At 40.3% G+C, this 21,272-nt stretch overlaps 2 protein-coding genes and 1 non-coding gene across 4 annotated transcripts in view; 1 reads left to right on the plus strand and 2 right to left on the minus strand.

Annotated features, from left to right (window-relative positions):
- Nucleotides 1-20,925, minus strand: part of LOC100649775 (protein numb) — a 57,894-nt gene extending 36,969 nt beyond the window's left edge. Inside the window, exon 1 of one of the 2 annotated variants that reach the window (XM_012312317.3) lies at nucleotides 20,537-20,925. The gene's annotated coding sequence lies outside the window, so the exon portion shown is untranslated. The remainder of the gene's footprint in view (nucleotides 1-20,536) is intronic. The other variant, XM_012312316.3, reaches the window with a different exon arrangement.
- Nucleotides 181-9,012, plus strand: LOC100643897 (flocculation protein FLO11-like). Its single transcript, XM_048408495.1, has 8 exons — nucleotides 181-228; nucleotides 425-646; nucleotides 1,106-1,384; nucleotides 1,687-2,263; nucleotides 2,348-2,455; nucleotides 2,615-2,983; nucleotides 3,071-3,367; nucleotides 3,455-9,012. Exons 1-8 carry the CDS (start codon nucleotides 181-183, stop codon nucleotides 7,405-7,407), a joined length of 5,853 nt encoding a protein of 1,950 aa, XP_048264452.1. The 3' UTR covers nucleotides 7,408-9,012.
- LOC125385709 lies at nucleotides 11,399-11,562 on the minus strand. Its single transcript, XR_007225266.1, has one exon. It is a non-coding gene; the product is annotated as a U1 spliceosomal RNA (small nuclear RNA).
- Nucleotides 20,926-21,272: the final 347 nt, after the last annotated feature.

Genomic DNA, 21,272 nt, shown 5'->3' on the forward strand with positions numbered 1-21,272 from the left:
TATGTCAATTACGTATTGTATCATTTTAATTAGCTATGTTTGTACATTGACACAAGTGTCGAAAGCTGCGTGTGTTTTTTTAGCAGATAAATTATTTTTTACGAATTCTACGGCTTATATAAATGAGAAAGGCAATATCTTGGCATTGTCTCAAATTCATCGTGCACGAAGGGGTCAAACATGGCGAAAGTCGCAATTGTACTCTGTTTCTTTATTATAGCTGCATATGTAAGTGAATCTTTCTCAAGTTCCGAATTAACTCAGAATCTCTTTCTTTATTGCTAATATCTTTCAAAATAATTTTATCTTCCCTTCTTATTTATATCTTGCACGATGTTTGTAAAAACGAGTTACCTACAGATAGACATTTCCGCGCGGCAACACCATCTAACTTAACAAAAAATCTATTTTTGTTTTATTTTAGAGTAGTGCTTTTCCTGGGTTACCAGGATTCCTCGATCCCACGATCAAAGTACGTCAACATGAAGAAAAAGTTACGGTAAAAATAAAAGGCATATATCAAGACGTGAAGGAAGTCTTGAAGCATCATAAAGAGGAATCTAGTTTTTATCTGAAGCAAATGAGAGAAGTCGGCAAAGAAATAAAGAAGAATGCGAAACATAAAGTCAATGACATATTGAAAGATGTAAGTGTGTAATATTGTATGTTCCTACCAGGAATCGTTCAAATTAAAAGGATTTGAAAAATACATCTAAGTCATTCCACGAGTGATACATATGGGTAATTGGATATTATGATTCAGATATATACAGGGTGCCTCGCACAACTAGAACAAACTATAGTTTCGAAATGGAAAAAATAGAAAAAGATAGATACATGTGTGCTATGTTATATAATATATTATAATATATTATAATATATTATATTATATTATATTATATTATATTATATTATATTATATTATATTATATTATATTATATTATATTATATTATATTATATTATATTATATTATATTATATTATATTATATTATATTATATTATATTATATAATATTATATTATATATGTACACATGTAATGAATAATTAAATTATGACACAAGTTTCTCTGTGTTATAATGTCTTTTCATTTTGTGCATCCAGGTGGCACATGAAATGAAAATTTTAAAACACAAAGCACATGGAAATCATAACGACCACTGCACAGCTATCGCAAAGGACATGAAGAAAATACGTGAGAAGATCTTAAATGCGGTTAATAAATGTGTTTCAAACCATATGGATGAAGCGATAAATGTGGAACAGAAAATAGTTCGAGATTCTCAAAAGCTCCTGACTAAGACTGAAGATGTTATTAACGAAGCTGCACAATGTGTCGTATCCGACGTACTTCTCATTGATGCAATTGCATGTTTAGATAACGTAAGTACTTAGCCCATTACTACAATAAATAATACCGTTTCTAGAATAAAAAGTAAAATTATACACAAAATATATTTTATTCAGAATAAACGACAAATATTTTTAACGTAGTAATGCGTAAAACGACGTACAAAAATATATACTATACAAAGATATCATCTATAAATAACATTCTATAATTTAAATGAACTACATTTAATTCCCCGTAACAATCATAAAAATTATCACAATTAGAAAAATATTAAAACCACTACAAGTTAATATAATACAAATTTTATTTTTATCCCATACAACTATAATAGGCACTGTCGAAGGCAAAGAAACTTTCGAAAACGGAACTTCCAAAGGTTTCAAAAGCAGCTACCCAACACAATAAACATATTTCAACATTGAAACACACACTATCAGAATGCTCTGTAACAAAGCTACAATTATCTCTTCTTCAAAAACTTGAAAATATCCTCAAAAAGATTAAAAAATGCAACAAAGCTAAGCCTGCAACTTCGACAACACAACGCCCAAAACCATCACATGGTACACGCGCACCACACCCATCAGATAGAACAAGAGCAACTACGAAAGCATCAACTGATAGTACCACCCAAAAATCGACTTCCACGAATACAAAAAGACCAGCTAGTAGTGCAACCGAAAAATCAACCTCAAGCATTACAGAAGCGCCAGCTAGTAGTACTACTCAAAAATCTACCACAGGAAGCACAGAAGGTCCAAGCACTCCGAGTACAAAGGAATCATCCTCCAGTAGCACAGAACAACCTACTATTAGCACTACTCAAGAATCCAGCACAGACACCACAAAAGAACCTGCAAGTAGCACTACAAAACAGTCCAGCTCAGCAGCCACAAAACGACCTGCAAGTAGCACTACCCAAGAATCCAGCTCAGCCGCCACAGAAGGACCTGCAAGTAGCACTACTCAAGAATCCAGCTCAGCCGCCACAGAAGGACCTGCAAGTAGTACTACCCAGGAGTCCATTTCAGCCAGCACAGAAGCACCTGCAAGTAGCACTACCCAGGAGTCCAGCTCAGCCAGCACAGAAGGACCTGCAAGTAGCACTACCCAAGAGTCCAGCTCAGCCGCCACAGAAGGACCTGCAAGTAGCACTACCCAAGAATCCAGCTCAGCTGCCACAGAAGGACCTGCAAGTAGCACTAACCAAGAATCCAGCTCAGCCGCCACAGAAGGACCTGCAAGTAGCACTACCCAAGAATCCAGCTCAGCCGCCACAGAAGGACCTGCAAGTAGCACTACCCAAGAATCCAGCTCAGCCGCCACAGAAGGACCTGCAAGTAGCACTACCCAAGAGTCCAGCTCAGCCGCTACAGAAGGACCTGCACGTAGCACTACCCAAGAGTCCAGCTCAAGCAGCATAGAGGGACCTGCAAGTAGCACTACCCAAGACTCCAGCTCAAGCAGCACAGAGGGACCTGCGAGTAGCACTACCCAAGAATCCAGCTCAAGCAGCACAGAGGGACCTGCAAGTAGCACTACTGAACACTCCAGTTCAAGCAGCACAGAAGGACCTGCAAGTAGCACTACCCAAGAGTCCAGCTCAGCCGCCACAGAAGGACCTGCAAGTAGCACTACCCAAGAATCCAGCTCAGCCGCCACAGAAGGACCTGCAAGTAGCACTACCCAAGAATCCAGCTCAGCCGCCACAGAAGGAACTGCAAGTAGCACTACCCAAGAGTCCAGCTCAGCCGCTACAGAAGGACCTGCAAGTAGCACTACCCAAGAGTCCAGCTCAAGCAGCATAGAGGGACCTGCAAGTAGCACTACCCAAGACTCCAGCTCAAGCAGCACAGAGGGACCTGCGAGTAGCACTACCCAAGAATCGAGCTCAAGCAGCACAGAGGGACCTGCAAGTAGCACTACTGAACACTCCAGTTCAAGCAGCACAGAAGGACCTGCAAGTAGCACTACCCAAGAGTCCAGCTCAGCCGCCACAGAAGGACCTGCAAGTAGCACTACCCAAGAATCCAGCTCAGCCGCCACAGAAGGACCAGCAAGTAGCACTACCCAAGAATCCAGCTCAGCCGCCACAGAAGGAACTGCAAGTAGCACTACCCAAGAGTCCAGCTCAGCCGCTACAGAAGGACCTGCAAGTAGCACTACCCAAGAGTCCAGCTCAAGCAGCATAGAGGGACCTGCAAGTAGCACTACCCAAGACTCCAGCTCAAGCAGCACAGAGGGACCTGCGAGTAGCACTACCCAAGAATCCAGCTCAAGCAGCACAGAGGGACCTGCAAGTAGCACTACTGAACACTCCAGTTCAAGCAGCACAGAAGGACCTGCAAGTAGCACTACCCAAGAGTCCAGCTCAGCCGCCACAGAAGGACCTGCAAGTAGCACTACCCAAGAATCCAGCTCAGCCGCTACAGAAGGACCTGCAAGTAGCACTACCCAAGAGTCCAGCTCAAGCAGCACAGAGGGACCTGCAAGTAGCACTACCCAAGAATCCAGCTCAGCCGCCCCAGGAGTACCTGCAAGTAGCACTACCCAAGAGTCCAGCTCAGCCAGCACAGAAGGACCTGCAAGTAGCACTACCCAAGAGTCCAGCTCAGCCAGCACAGAAGGACCTGCAAGTAGCACTACCCAAGAGTCCAGCTCAAGCAGCACAGAGGGACCTGCGAGTAGCACTACCCAAGAATCCAGCTCAAGCAGCTCAGAGGGACCTGCAAGTAGCACTACTGAACACTCCAGTTCAAGCAGCACAGAAGGACCTGCAAGTAGCACTACCCAAGAGTCCAGCTCAGCCGCCACAGAAGGACCTGCAAGTAGCACTACCCAAGAATCCAGCTCAGCCGCTACAGAAGGACCTGCAAGTAGCACTACCCAAGAATCCAGCTCAGCCGCTACAGAAGGACCTGCAAGTAGCACTACCCAAGAATCCAGCTCAGCCAGCACAGAAGGACCAGCAAGTAGCACTACCCAAGAGTCCAGCTCAGCCAGCACAGAAGGACCTGCAAGTAGCACTACCCAAGAGTCCAGCTCAGCCAGCACAGAAGGACCAGCAAGTAGCACTACCCAAGAGTCCAGCTCAAGCAGCACAGAGGGTCCTGCAAGTACCACTACCCAAGAATCCAGTTCAAGCAGCACAGAAGGACCTGCAAGTAGCACTACAAAAGAGTCTAGCTCAGCCGCCACAGAAGGACCTGTAAGTAGCACTACCCAAGAATCCAGCTCAGCCGCCACAGAAGGACCAGCAACTAGCACTAACCAAGAGTCCAGCTCAGCCGCCACAGAAGGACCTGCAAGTAGCACTACCCAAGAATCCAGCTCAGCCGCCACAGAAGGACCTGCAAGTAGCACTACCCAAGAGTCCAGCTCGAGCAGCACAGAAGGACCTGCAAGTAGCACTACCCAAGAATCCAGCTCAGCCGCCACAGAAGGACCTGCAAGTAGCACTACCCAAGAGTCCAGCTCGAGCAGCACAGAAGGACCTGCAAGTAGCACTACCCAAGAATCCAGCTCAGCCGCCACAGAAGGACCTGCAAGTAGCACTACCCAAGAATCCAGCTCAAGCAGCACAGAGGGACCTGCGAGTAGCACTACCCAAGAATCCAGCTCAAGCAGCACAGAGGGACCTGCAAGTAGCACTACTGAACACTCCAGTTCAAGCAGCACAGAAGGACCTGCAAGTAGCACTACCCAAGAGTCCAGCTCAGCCGCCACAGAAGGACCTGCAAGTAGCACTACCCAAGAATCCAGCTCAGCCGCCCCAGGAGGACCTGCAAGTAGCACTACCCAAGAGTCCAGCTCAGCCAGCACAGAAGGACCTGCAAGTAGCACTACCCAAGAATCCAGCTCAGCCGCCACAGAAGGACCTGCAAGTAGCACTACTCAAGAGTCTAGCTCAGCCGCTACAGAAGGACCTGCAAGTAGCACTACTCAAGAATCCAGCTCAGCCGCCACAGAAGGACCTGCAAGTAGTACTACCCAGGAGTCCATTTCAGCCAGCACAGAAGCACCTGCAAGTAGCACTACCCAGGAGTCCAGCTCAGCCGCCACAGAAGGACCTGCAAGTAGCACTACCCAAGAATCCAGCTCAGCCGCCCCAGGAGGACCTGCAAGTAGCACTACTCAAGAGTCTAGCTCAGCCGCTACAGAAGGACCTGCAAGTGGCACTACCCAAGACTCCAGTTCAAGCAGCACAGAGGGTCCTGCAAGCAGCACTACCCAAGAATCCAGCTCAGCCGCCACAGAAGGACCTGCAAGTAGCACTACTCAAGAGTCCAGCTCGAGCAGCACAGAAGGACCTGCAAGTAGCACTACCCAAGAATCCAGCTCAGCCGCCACAGAAGGACCTGCAAGTAGCACTACTCAAGAGTCCAGTTCAAGCAGCACAGAGGGTCCTGCAAGCAGCACTACCCAAGAATCCAGCTCAGCCGCCACAGAAGGACCTGCAAGTAGCACTACTCAAGAGTCCAGCTCGAGCAGCACAGAAGGACCTGCAAGTAGCACTACCCAAGAATCCAGCTCAGCCGCCACAGAAGGACCTGCAAGAAGCACTACTCAAGAGTCTAGCTCAGCCGCTACAGAAGGACCTGCAAGTAGCACTACCCAAGACTCCAGTTCAAGCAGCACAGAGGGTCCTGCAAGCAGCACTACCCAAGAATCCAGCTCAGCCGCCACAGAAGGACCTGCAAGTAGCACTACCCAAGAATCCAGCTCAGCCGCCACAGAAGGACCTGCAAGTAGCACTACTCAAGAGTCTAGCTCAGCCGCTACAGAAGGACCTGCAATTAGCACTACCCAAGAATCCAGCTCAGCCGCCACAGAAGGACCTGCAAGTAGCACTACCCAAGAATCCAGCTCAAGTAGCACAGAGGGACCTGCAAGTAGCACTACCCAAGACTCCAGTTCAAGCAGCACAGAGGGTCCTGCAAGTAGCACTACCCAAGAATCCAGCTCAGCCGCCACAGAAGGACCTGCAAGTAGCACTACCCAAGAGTCCAACTCGAGCAGCACAGAAGGACCTGCAAGTAGCACTACCCAAGAATCCAGCTCAGCCGCCACAGAAGGACCTGTAAGTAGCACTACAAAAGAGTCTAGCTCAGCCGCTACAGAAGGACCCGCAAGTAGCACTACACAAGAATCCAGCTCACCCGCCACAGAAGGACCTGCAAGTAGTACTACCCAGGGGTCCATTTCAGCCAGCACAGAAGCACCTGCAAGTAGCACTACCCAGGATTCCAGCCCAGCCAGCACAGAAGGACCTGCAAGTAGTACTACCCAGGAGTCCAGCCCAGCCAGCACAGAAGGACCTGCAAGTAGTACTACCCAGGAGTCCATTTCAGCCAGCACAGAAGCACCTGCAAGTAGCACTACCCAAGAGTCCAGCTCAAGCAGCATAGAGGGACCTGCAAGTAGCACTAGCCAAGACTTCAGCTCAAGCAGCACAGAGGGACCTGCAAGTAGCACTACCCAAGACTCCAGCTCAAGCAGCACAGAGGGTCCTGCAAGTAGCACTACCCAAGAATCTAGTTCAAGCAGCACAGAAGGACCAAGCACTACGAGTACGAAGGAATCATCCTCCAGTAGCACAGAACAACCTACTATTAGCACTATTCAAGACTCCAGCTCAAGCAGCACAGAGGGACCTGCAAGTAGCACTCCCGCAGAATCCAGTTCTAGCACCACAGGAGGACCAGCAAGTAGCGCTAGCCAAGAATCTACTGTAAGCAGCACGAAAGTACCAGCAAGTAGCACTAGTCATGTATCTATCTCAAGCAGTACTGAAGGACCAGCAAATAGCAGTATAAAGTCCACAACATCTAGCGGTTGTTCATGCGCTAGCGCGGTTACTACCGAACCTAGTACTACTGAATCGCCGCGCGATATGTGGTATGCATCTTTAGTGCGCTGTCTAAAAGAGAATGATTTTGATGAAATTCCAATTGTCAATGGACGCAAGTTAAATCGCATCATACAAGAATGTCTATTTAGCATTGGTACACTGAGTCAGCTATTAGCGAAAGTCTCGAACGGGGTATCATAATTTTCATAATTATGATAGTGAACAAATAAGAATTTGTAATGTAAATACAAGCCAGGGACAATGTTGCTGCAACGAGCATTGAAAGAAATATCAAACTATTCCTAACTGAAGTCAACGGAAGAATCGAAATTTGTACAACAATTTCTAGAATATATTAGGTCAGTCCATAAATTGGTTTGTTTCTCTGTACTAGAATCGTTAATAAAAAAGAAAATATGATACAATTTTTCTTATAGGATACTTTTTCTGGTTATTTAAAACCGTTTTCCTTAACACATAGGATGTATAATATTAATAGTGTAACAAATAACTGTGGTAAAAAGGACTTAAAATTTATTTGTTTATTTACCATTTAATTTTATTTGCTGTAATATATAATCTAATAATAATTTTTTACTGACGCATCATTCTTTATCACTTTTATCCGGTTTAATAAACTACAGAATGCAATATTGAAAAGGTGACACTAAACTTGAGCCAAAATATTTATCAAATTTTGAATCACTATTATATTACGTTAGCAAAACTTAGGGAATCCTAATATTTTAATAATGTTTATGCCCTGTACTTCGATTAATATTTATAACATCGAAACCATTATCTAGATTCTACTTACGTATTCTAATTTTTTATAGTATCAATGAATCCGTATAGAATCTATATAGATAATAATAAATCTAAATGGTAAAAGAATGAGCATTTTTCTATAATGGATTGTACATGCAATGTGCATCTAAATAATAGAATATATTAACCTCGAATATATGTACATATTTTTTGCGACATGTTATTACGCCTAACCATTGTCAAACGTGTTTGCATGTTATTGCTTCGTAGCTATCGGTTGCCTACATTACGGCGTCTACTTCGCCTTCGAAGTCAACTTCGTTTAATCATGAAACAAGATTAGAAGTTCAGTTTGATAAATGAAGTAATAGGCGTAACGGTTCTTTTCCTTTTGTAAATCATTTTATATAACAACAAAATGTTAACAATACTTGAAGAATTAAATTACAAGTTACCAAAATTAATAAATTCTCTTGTACAATAGTAATAAATGTGATAAAACACGTAAAGTTTATGAATTATAGGCTACTTGATTGCCTTATTTCATGTAATATTAGAGAAATATCAAATATCTTTATATTTAACTATGTATTAGTATTGTTTACTTCCTATAAATCTACCTACATCGATACGTTCGTTTTGTGGCTACTTCATCCTCGTGTTCTGAAGAATCTCATAGGACAAACAATCGAGATAAGACCAAAACGAATGAGTAACTCATTCGTTAACAAAAGTCTGGATCGTTTCGTCCGCTTACGTTGGTCCGATTGTGTGGTAGACTCGTTTCCCCGATCATAAGCCACGATTCTCAAGGGAAAAGTGCTTCACGCCAGGAAAGGGAAATAAGTGGCACGCGAGACGACCAGCCACGTCCTTCACAGCTCTTTCAAAGACACCGTTGCATTTTTTCCAGCAAGCAATGGGAAACAGTCACCGTAGTATCCTCCAACAGTCGCAAAGGGAGAAGGAAGAGACGAATAACGCGAAAGGTGATTCGATAGAAACGTTTCGTTCGAAGTTATTTCAACGTTATTTGTTGAAACGTCTGACGAGTAAAATGTTGAAATTACTTTGGAATTGTTTTTTATTTCATAAATATTTAATACATATCTCTACTGTGAATTTATATCTGATTAAAATTCCGTTAAAAGATCATATATTTCGCATACAAAGTAGCACTCGTTCCATGAGTTTATATGATCCGTCGTATAAATATTATCAAAATAATTGTTTAACAGCATAATTATGAACAGCAAAAATCAAATAGTTTGAATAATTGAAGAATGACGAAGGATAAGCAAATTTATATTATAATAGTTTGTAATATATATATTCCATCGAAATTACTTCCATACAGGTATTTCTGCATTTACGATAGAGCGTAAAAATCCTGCATGACAGATAGCGTGACATTCGCAGGAAATTATGGAGCTTAAAAAACGACTGAAAAGATAAAATTCCAAGAACCGTGATGAAAAATACATACCGTGGAAATCGAAGAATGAAATTGCTTTCGACACAAAAAAAGGTACATATTTCAATGAAACGAATTGCAGCCTGTTCGCCAAGCCTTTATTTCATCGTCAGTGTTGGGGTTGCGTGATGAAGATCAAGGATAAATGCAAAAGTCCTCTTCCAATAATTTCATTAAATCGTATTCTAAATTCCGTCGAATGTCTGTAAACGGTCGTAAAATTTACCTCCCAACGGAACATTATATAATAAAATAATCAAATCATTTTACTTATTAATCATACTTATTATACATTAAAAACTATAAAATGTTTTGATAAAACAATTTTTTTTTATTATAATAAAACACATACAGAGAGCAGTATTGGAAAGCACTTTAACAAGAACCACACCTTTTTATCATTGTAGGCATTACCTTTTGAGATACTAAGAAAGTCAGGGGAAAGATATGTCAAGGGTAAATTAACGCCCTCTATTGTCACGGTATCCAAGAAAATTCCGTGGGATGTAAAAAATGCTTTCGCGCGTTATATTCTTTGTGTCGCCAGAATCTACAGAACTTTACTGCCTTCCAGAGAAAATTGTCTAGAACAAACTAAAAATAATATTCCTTCTAAGCATAATACATAAAGTAGGATCTTATAAACAGACTACACTGGGGACATGTATCAAGTTGTATAATAAATAATGCTATCCAACGAGGTCCTGTTTCGATCGTTTTAAAATCGTAAAACTTTCGATTGTGAAATTTAAACGATAAACTATGTAAATGACAAAGACTTGAAATTGTTTGAGACATCACAGAATAAATAATAATCTAGGACTTATTATTTATTATTCATTTGTTCGTGACTTGCTTATGGTTCTGTATTTCCAACAATTTCTCGGTAATATCAGTAAACGGTACATACACACGTAAACGCGAAACCGCAAGATACGCGAGACACGTTCTAGTCCAAGCATAAATAAAGTAACGAATTGTTCTTTTTTTCGAGGACAGCGGTGTTTCAAATTGAAATAACTTTAGAATATGAAACAGAGAGAACACGAGTTCACGGTAATAATATTTCTCTACCATCATCTTTTAAGCTTTTAAATTTTATTAAAGTAGAATTCTGCGATGAAACTCGGTATCTTTTTCCTATTTGACACTATCTTAAGATTCGTCAGGGTCATATCTGGCGACCGGTACAAGCTTCCATTACGTAAAATTTGCAAGTTTCGATAGAAGCATAAAGTATTCACGCAACAGAATAATTTATATGTTTCGCTTTCATAAACCGAGGCACGCGAACGAAATAATTTTCAGAGAATAAGAAATTAGGACATTGTTAAATTTTTATGTAAAGATGTTTCGTTTAGGAGATATCTTTGTCTTTCGACCGATACAAAGATAAAAGTTTAAGAATAAAGCGGAAGAAGGAAAAATAAAACTTCAGAAACAAAGACAACATAGTTATATTCTTAACTCTTATCATTTGTCGTACTTGCCGCATTTTTCATCATACATCCTCTAACAAGAGACCACTGTTTCAGCAACGAACGACTCTGTCTATCGACGAGGTAGAGGCACGTACGTAAATTTTATTGTTTCTCGTGTGTAAACATTTTTAACCGAATTCGCAAGAGTCGAAAACGTGTCTATTATTCTTTCTTGAAAATGTATCAGAGACTCGAGACAGATATATCTTTCAGTTGAAAGAGTAAGACTATTTCGCTATTTCATCCGACAAACTCGAAATAGAAGAAATATCAAAGCCGAGAGGAATATTTTCGCACGTTTTACACGACGGTTTGTAACGAGGAGGAAATATTCGTGGTATTATATATCAAAGATCGGTATATGTTTCGACTGCTAAAAGCAAACAAAAAACGATCATCATGGCCGAAAAATATTTTTCTCTCGTTAAATAAAAAATGGAAAGGAACTTTTACATTTCGATTTCGTGAATCCGGGACAGCGCGAACGCAGGTCCCGACTACCAAAAATTGTGCGCTCGACATACCCACATTAGGAGTATTCGCAAGGTTCAGCTCTACCCAAGTGCAATGGAGGAGCCTCGCCCAGAAGGAACCGCCTTCGTGATCACGGTATCCTCCGCGCCAAGTAAGTTATAATTCAATACCATTGCCGAGAAATTTTATCGGCTCCGCTATCCTTTCGCTCTCGCGAGAAATTCTATAGAAAACGAATGTCATCTAGTGGACAACAGCCGATCGTGATCGGATCGTTTTCAGAAATGGCCGACGCTCGCGAATCTTTGTTCGCTATATCCATTGATTTTTATTTCCAATGATATCGTTTATATATCTCTATATGAGATATATCTAGCATCATGGACGAAGTGCAAAATGCATCTATCGTCTTATAATACTTCGTGTTATATAAACTGAAATACCGATCGTGCAAAAAGAAGAAAACGTTTCGGTTTGCTACGATTTCGATCTATTTGTAAGATTAAAACAAATCTAATTTTAACCTTTGGAAATTTTGGAACAAATTTAGGAAGTACCTATTGCGGATCCAACCCATCGGTCGATCGAAATCCAAATTTAGTAAATTTAGTTCGGTAGAGTTTAGCGGTGTTAGTCGTGGAACAAAATGTATTTTCTACTGCGTTTATAAGGAAATGTAAGGTTCCGCGAAAATATACGTTTTCATAAATATCCGCGAATTATTTATTATTATTATTATTAAATATATTCATTAGATTTATCATCACCGTTATGAAAGAAAATATCCAACACGGTTGACACGTACGAGATCTATCTTGCGCGCGCCTTAATTGCCATCGATAAATAAACAGGTGACCTCCTGTAGCGAGTAGTCTCGTTAAAACAGTATCGGGGGAGAGAAGCGAACGATGGAAAAGAAAAATACGACGCACGGTAAATATTTATGGGTCCATTGGCTCTTTTATAGACCCGAGCGTTTTATTTGTGTACCCATCGTACGACAAAGACGTATCCAAAGACAAGATCCATCGTATCAAGGCGTTGCGTTGGTAATACGCAAGGATTCGATGGTATTAAAAAAAGAACCCATGTCAAGGCTCGATCAATGTTGCTACCTTGATGGAATGCCTTCATCTGTATTTAACCCACAAGAAAAAAGAAACATAGAAAGATAATTTTATTTAAAAAACATGGAAAGCGAGTATAATTTTTGCCCCGTTTTTTTTTTTTTTTTTTCTTTTTTTTTCATAACGGCGAGACATAAGGCGAAGTCTTTGCTCTTGGAAGCGGCGTGCAACAGTGTCGTTGTCTGTCGGTATCTTTGTACGTTCATCGTGGATCATTATCAGATGCTGGCTTTTATATCCCATAGTGCTGTATTTTTTGAACCCATCCAGAAAGATGGGCTGTAGCTAGCCATCTGTATCTGATTCTTTAGATATACGCAAAAATGATCTTTCTTTTCCTTTTCTCTTCGTAGAATAAATTCTCCGAATAAGCTATTTATGATCCAATTCCCCGTGTTTGGCCTTCCACATCGGTGACCCGAAAATCCTGTTACCAGAAACGTTTTATCTCCCTTTTACTTCAACTAATCGACGTTTTAATATATTTCATATACGGCTATTTTAAGCCACTGAAACTATTTGGTGCTAACTATTAAGACAACAGCAAGACAACCTTTTGTTTATCAATCGTTAACGTCATACACGTAGCAACTTGTAACGTGCAATCGGTGAAGCAAATCTTCGCAAAGGAGAATTCTATCGATAAATTCGACTTTTTGGTCATCTCGGTCACCCAATCTCAATACATGCGTTATAGATGAGACATGTATCGCGGCGATGGTCTGCTAAAAGAACGACGCAACTAACGAAAGTCAATTTTTGCACATTTACGTAGTTCAAGTATATAATAAATTTCAGTTGGAAACGTTTGGTAATCCATCGTGTATATCGGGGTAATAGAACTTGTTGAGAGAGAACTTTTTTACGTAATAGCACGTTTAGAGCCAAGGAGGTCGCTACTTCACCGAGTATTTTTATGCGATTCACCCACTTCTTTTTTTTCAAAGGACACGAAACACGTTATACGACCTCGTTCTTTCTTCGATTCTCTTTTTTTTTTTCGTTTCATGAAATTTACAATGTCGATGAATAATCGGGTTCGCTATAGAGCCATCGCATGTTTGTTTTGGCAAGGAACTTTACGTGTGTGACCTGCTTTTCAAATTTTACGATATGGACGTAATTGGATTTTCATTTTCGCGAGGGATTAAGCTCGATTTACATATTTAACGTTCTATTTTTATGGAATAAAGTTACAACGTTAACGTTAACGTTAAGCAAACTATATCGTTCTAATTTGAAAGTAATATATTTTTGTACGCTTCGTTTCGAAGAGGGAAAGAAATATTTAAAAAGTAATCTTTTCGATTTGCGATCGAACGTGACTCAAAAGACACGATTGCACGGTATCGACCTTACGTGAAAGGCAGAGTTGTCGTTGGTGGAGGTTGCTTAGAAGAGGACGACAGACCGTCACCCACGTAGCTCGGTTTTCGTCACGCTCTTACGGTTACGCGGCAATGCGAGAACACGTTTCGTAACGTAAACACGCAGTCGGTCGGCTATACACCGTATCCGGAGCGATGCTCTTTCAAGAAGCCCGTTACTTCGTCGAATTTAGCCGGCAATCGTTACTCTGTCCGATGGCAAAACGCAAGAGGACGAAGCCGTTCAAATTAACTAACAGTGAGCGACAGTCGATCGTGGAATCGAGACGCGTTGCATTTCTCTCCTATCCTTTCAACCTTCTTTCACACTTAAGAACTGTATTTATCGACACGATCGTTCGTTACATTCTACTTGATACTGTTGGGTTGTCCGAAAAGTTTCTTTCGTTTTGTAAGGAAATAATAGACGCACAATGTTTTTGTTTTATATTAGCTTATTGAATTATGCACGAACATAATAATAGAGATAGAACGAAATAGACCATACCTAATTCAATAAAATAATATAAAATAGAAATTGTTGTTCGTCTATTATCGCCTTATGAAACGGAAGAAACTTTTCGAACAACCTAATATATAGCTACAATCGATACTATAACTTTGTATGCGGTTAAGTTTCATTGTTTCGCTTTTTTTTTCTCATCAGTTCAGTACATTTCCGGCTTTGAATGCCGAATGTCTTTTTATAAGTTTGACAAAATGTTACGGAGATACGCGAATCGAAGCAAATTTAATCTTACGTAGATGCATTTAGTTGCGTAATAAAATAGTACGACTTTAAGAATATCATTAGCGGAGAAAAAGTTTGCTTTCGTAAAAATATGCAGAATAATAGATCGATTTAAATGCAAGAGATCACCTTCTAATGTAAATTCAAAAGCAAGCTTAACAGAGCTAGATATGTGTACTTTCGCAATGTCGAGAACTTTATGACTTTACGAAGAATTGTTGAAAAACGATCATTAAACGTTCGTCCTGTTAAAATAAAGACATTGTCGTGGTTATTTTACATCGGAGAAACCAAGGATAAAGACAGATACTTGATGATTTACGATATGATTAAATACCGCATATATCTTGGAACTTTCATAAATAAGTCTAATCTCCTTGAGACCATCGATCGCGTAATTCGCACGAAAGCACGCCAGTCCTTCTATTTCGATACTGGAGTGATCATGGTGAATTCGCGTTAATTGCGAGGCCTAGTGGAGCTGATTCACAAAGTTTTCGCATCGGCAGGTCTCTGATACGGCGATACCGCAATCGTCTGCATTGCAGTTCGTCACGAATACCAGCGTCGTCTGGCACACAAATAGAGGAAGTACGTTGGCATAATAAATGTCACGTGTACGGTAAAGACACTGTCGCGAGTAACGTGCCTTTGAAATTATCGTGCGAACACACACGAATGCACCCATTGCTACGTACAAAAAGGATGAACTTGAGCCTGAGTCCTGCTTTAATTTGTACGAAGTTATGGCAAATATGCGAAGACACGGCCGGCGCTGTTTTCAGCTGTGATTATTAAAGAAGGTCTTTGACAGCGACAATTTTTTCGTTGAACACGATAAAACGGCGACAAACTGCATACTCGGCTTATGAAATTTTTCCACGGCGCAGCGAGAAGACGACCGTGGCATGAATTCCGTGAATGAAACATTTCGACTTGGTGCAATTAAAACAATGCAAATGTAGCTTTTTTCAGAAATATGGAAACAAAAAAATATTTCTCTTTCCTTTCGACTAGCTTTTCCTCCGAAAAGCTTTTTAGTACACTGCGTGTAATTATGCAAATACACGTATATTTTATTATATTACGTATTTTACGTAAGTTCCCGATACTTCTATGCTATGCTAATTACACGATAATAATAATCGATCATACCTATATAATTATATCATTCCGGTGGAATACAAATAACGCGTCGGTCTTCTAAACAAAAAGAAAAAGGGGAAACGGGCAAGAGATGGAATAAAATGATAATATACGTGATATGATAATGAGATAATATACATAAGCGCATTTCCTGCATATTTATGGAATACACAGCTTAACGTTCGAAGACTCGAGGTTCGAATTAATGAACTTCGTACAATTGAACGTAGAATTAATAAACCTTCGAAGGACAATAGCATGACCTATCTAATTGGGTCGTAGGCTAAGGAAGCGTCGAGACAAAAGGCAAACTTAAGACATCGAAGGGACGAACGATGCTACGTATATTTTCGGTTTAATCTCTGTTGTGAATACACAGTTATTGATTATTATCATAACTATTTTGTCTATGTAGGTATATTTGTTTTTCATATTGGTTTTCTACAACCGGAAGCACCGAAATCCTAAAATTTAATCGCCGGACTGTACTAATTAAATAAAAATTCATATTTCTTCCAGAGACAAGTTATCCATAATTAAGGGATAAACATTTTTATGCGACAATGCAACCTACGTTGCTCGAAAATCTCATCCTTAAAGTGTCAGACGCACGTTCCACGTTTTCAAAGCGTTCCCTAGGACAATGATCGAATTGTTCGGAGGATAACGAGCATTTGCTTCGTTATGGAATACAATTGACCCGGTTGCCACGTGGCACACACACGTATCTACGTGCCCCACAGTCTGTTGGAAGTATTTGTTCAATTTATCCGTAGTTACCCAGCGAGATCGTTATCGGACCTTTCATTGATTATTCGTTAAATCAACGCACGAGTCGCGAGAAAATTTTGCGCTGCACCGAGGAACAGCTTGCGTGAGAGTCCTTACAATTTCTTATATCTTGATATTATGATTACGTAATATCAATTCGATGCGCGTGAAATGTCGTTTCTCCAAACTTTGAATCTTTTCAGGAATAACACTAAGATTTTAAGACTATATCGAAACTATATCGGTATTATTAATAAACAATATCGCAAGATGTTCTAAAAATCATCCAAATTCGTCCCTTAGATGAGAACAACGAACATTAGTAATCTTTTATAACAACTTTCTTAAAGAGTGACGAATAACCGATACTACGTAAAAATATTGGTAATAAGAGAAGATTTCATGGGAGCTCTATCGTTTTAATATAGTAAATATAACTATAATTATATTTCATTACATAGTTTGTGCAGCAGTTGACATATATAGTCGAAGATATAAATATTAATGCCCAATAAATAATGTGAGACTAACGCGACTTACATTGTTCTTTGAGTGTCGTAATTTCAATAAAATTGCATGCGCTCTGTTTTGAAATAACTACAGTACTCTGAATGATATGCGAAAAATGTTAGTTTCGTAAGCAATAAATTGACTTGGTCGTTTATTTCGATTGTGCTATATGTTCTCATGTAACTCTTTTTATGTATAGAGTTATCAAATTATATACTTCAAATATACATTATGTATTATAAATATATAAAATATATTTCAAAATTTTTGTATTTCGTTTTCAACACTCTTTCTGCTGTAAACTGTGTTATACATAAAAATAAAAACTACCTGAATATTTGTTGACGCAATTACTTTCCAAAAAACGAACAAAGAAGACTATAAGGCTAATCGAAATCGGACCAAAACGACTATGATTAATACAATGAGATAAGATTAAGAAATGAGTTTCAGTATCCTTCGGTTACCTCCCTTTTTCACTGCCATCTTCGGTCAGATTCAAAGAGGCTTCCTTTCGTAATTACTGCCAGTTTCTCTCCTTTATCACGACCACTCGCAAATTATTCCTTTGCGAAAGAGAGGCATGTATATCAAGTATCGCTTAGCACCGAAACAACTCTTGTTACAAACTAGATTTACTATCTATTCCGAACATTTTGTAGCATGTAATATAGTGCGGTCGTTTAAGTTTCAAAGGTTAATTTGATTCATGTAATAAACATTTTAGTAGCGTAATTTTCAGCTACGTATCGAAGTAATACCGTCGACAAGAAACATAATTGTCTTCGTTCGCTAATTTTTGCTTGTACAACGCTCCCGTATGCGAAGGTATTTTATATCTTTGGTTTTTGAGATATCATTGCTCCCACAGAGTGCTGCAGTTCGTCTTGTAAAAGATGTTAAGCGTATTTAGCTTCTAGCTCCGATAAGATCTTATCCATTGGTTACAATCTACCAAATTTAAATTTGTTCAATAAAAGATACAAACAGTTTGCGAAATGAAATCTTCATCCGACAGCTATCTTCATCTTGATCTCATAGGCTAACACATCCTTGGTAGCTCTTAGCGAGTAATGGAACGAGAAATTTTTAAATAAAGCAAAGAGACAAATTCGAAATGTGATAAAGTAAGGGAACGTAGAAAGTAAACGAGGCATAGACTAAATGGCAGCTGTACCTCTTTTGGTAAACCGGAGCTGTGAAAAATATATACACGTTGCTTTAACATGGTCTATTACTCAAGATTTTGATCAGATCTTGACCCGATTTCGTGGACAATTTTTATTTCTGACTAATTCTCGTGACTCTCTATTCACGAACAGAAAGAAAAAGTTGCTTTTCTATTAACTATGTCAGTTTGAAGTCAACCTATTTTCAATTCGTGTTAATTTATTAGCTACGGAACAGGAATTAATTCGTCACTTGGGTATGATAATTTCGTTACGTAGAGTTTTTTTTTATCTTTTTACGCGTCGTCCACTTTGTTACAAATAACTAATGCTTTGCTCCTGTAGTGTATAGTTTGAGCAATCAATAAGGAGTTATAATTGAACGTCGAGCACAGTACCTACTGAGAAAAGTTAGCAATAGGTCTGTATATCGACCGATTCGACATTGTAATGCGCGCTATATTTATCTGACTAAAGATGCAACAAACATTTCTGATATTAGGCTGATATAGCTACTTCTTATGCAAGCACAAATGCAATACCTTTTATGTATTATACAACCCATATTTGGAATTATAGACTTATTTTTTCGAACAGATAGTTTTTCACTCCTGCCCAGAACACAGAAAAAAATGACTAAAACAATAATTGAGGTAGTTAAAATTCTCATAAACTTCTTAGATCAAAATTTTATTCAGCTTTCATCGCTATGATACGCGATTTCGGGCGCAATGCGTCCCGTGCGTCCAAATACGAAATAATATTTCGAAATCTTCAACATTCTGCATAACTTATCGCTCGATTCTAAATATAGATAGTTTTATATTGTCATCTTAATTTTTTTATAGTTCTAAATATGATTCAATGGCTTGATCGTGATCGATTACTTAAAAGTTCTCTGTACAAGATCACCTGTACCATTCAAACGTTTAATAAAAATATCAAACGTTTCGCGATATTTAATACCAAACGTTTAGTCATATTGTATTGTACATATGATCTCATCATTTCCATGCCAGATATATAATTTCGCATACGATGCGTTTCGTCCTATCATACGTATATAATATAATTAAGTTAGATTTCCGATCTATATACTTGCGTATAAATCAGTGAATCACAGAATAACAGAATAAGTTGATACGCCAGTGATTGATCAACATCTCCCAGATAAGCATGTACAGACCCAGAGTGTACAAATTCGGAAATAAATTTCTCGACCGGTATATTATATGTGTATATGTACAATGTACACTTGCATATGAAGCACCGCTATCAATACATATAAACATTGGAAACACTCTCGCGTTAACTCAGTCGTCACGATGCGTGTAATTAATTCTCATTAAAGACTCGTTACCTTCTGCTCGTGAGTTACGGTACCAAAATTACGCTTAAACTGTTAACACGCGTTCGCGAACGCGATTAGGGAACCCTCTATGCTTTCTCCTCACGCACATGAAACTACGAAAGAACGCATCGGCCGTGTAAGTGATATTTAGCACAATAGAAGTGCGCTGATTCGGACGAGAACGTACTTAGCGCTCGATTAACCAAATTACTGTCAGTCGAATTCATTTATGTATCTGGCCGTGAATTTCTATTATTTGAACAAAGAATGACGAAAAAACGATGGAAAAATCGGCAAACTCTAATTATATGAATTGTTTGTCGTGTAACGAGTTTAGATAAATTGAATTCTACTGCAGCGCCAAGGGAATGTTTTCTCTGAACCTGAAAAGTGGTTTTTTAGAATTTCACCGATTTATTTACTGAAAATTTTGTGTGTCTTGAAACGAAATCTAACCACATTATCTAGCCTATATGTTGACTTTGATGGAGTCTTTCACGTCTATGTCAATTAGTCATTATTAAAAGTATACCTTTCTCGATAAATAGCAAGATAAGATCCCTACTCGTAACCAGTTAGCGAAGCAGTAGTGTACTTATGCGGGCCGATATTGATCATTGAAAAAACTTAATCCTGTAAATAAGAAAGATGCATGCAAGAAGGACGACCAGATAACTGTCCAGACAGGGCGCGTTCACACCGGAATCGATAATCGCGAGAAGCAGTCGCAGGAGGGGGCGGTCTATGATCACCGCGATATACATTTCGAACATCGTGTCGGTCGGACGAGAACCAACCATCGATTCTTGGTTTTATCGATTCGACACGATCGAATTACCGAAGCCTGATTCGCAGTGACAGGTGTAACGATCAACGACACTGATCTGGGAGGAGCCAATCACTGACACCGACACTATGTCGATCTTGTTTTTTCAACTCACCTGTTCGAATCGTCGGTGCAACTCCGTTAACAAACGATTACGAAACTCGTGCGACACTTCTACACTGTCACGATCTTCCAGTGTCAAATCTTGCAGTACCGTTTCGTGAAGGTGGGGACACACAGAGCGCGACCGATCTATGGTTGCGAGATAGTAAAAAAACGCGCGAATAACGAGAAGGATAGAATGCACGAGGTGGAAAAAGCAGTAGAGTTCTAACGAAAGAGAAAGACAGAGGAGACAGCGAGGGAGGGAAAAGCGCCGGGAAGATAACAGTCGCGAATCGGTGGGACCACTAGCGCAGTAAAATTTCGTGTGGACAGTTGACACTGTTGGCTCGTTGCAGGGGCGCGACAAGCCCGGACAGAGCACACGGCACCGCGCGCGCCTCTATCACAGCGGCATTTTCACTGAGGAAACCGAGGCCAGAAAGCGAGAGGCCCGCGACGCAACGAAAACCCCCCCAGTCGGATCCCGTTTTCGTAAACTCTCGACTCCGACTATCCGCGTATCGGGAGCGACCCGTGTACCTCGAGGCGCATGCGCATCGCACCGCAGCGCGCACGCGTCACCGTTCGCCGCCGCTGCTCTTATCAGCGCACTACTCTACTGCCGCTAGGAATCGGCAGCCGTGCGACGACACCCTCCCCACCTTTCCCCTGCGCTCTCGTTCTCGCTATACCCTATACTCCCTTCGATTTCACGGTGAACCGCTGTTGGGAAAGGGCGAAACAAC

This window comes from Bombus terrestris, chromosome 9, assembly GCF_910591885.1.
Source record: "Bombus terrestris chromosome 9, iyBomTerr1.2, whole genome shotgun sequence".
NCBI classification, from domain to species: domain Eukaryota; kingdom Metazoa; phylum Arthropoda; class Insecta; order Hymenoptera; family Apidae; genus Bombus; species Bombus terrestris.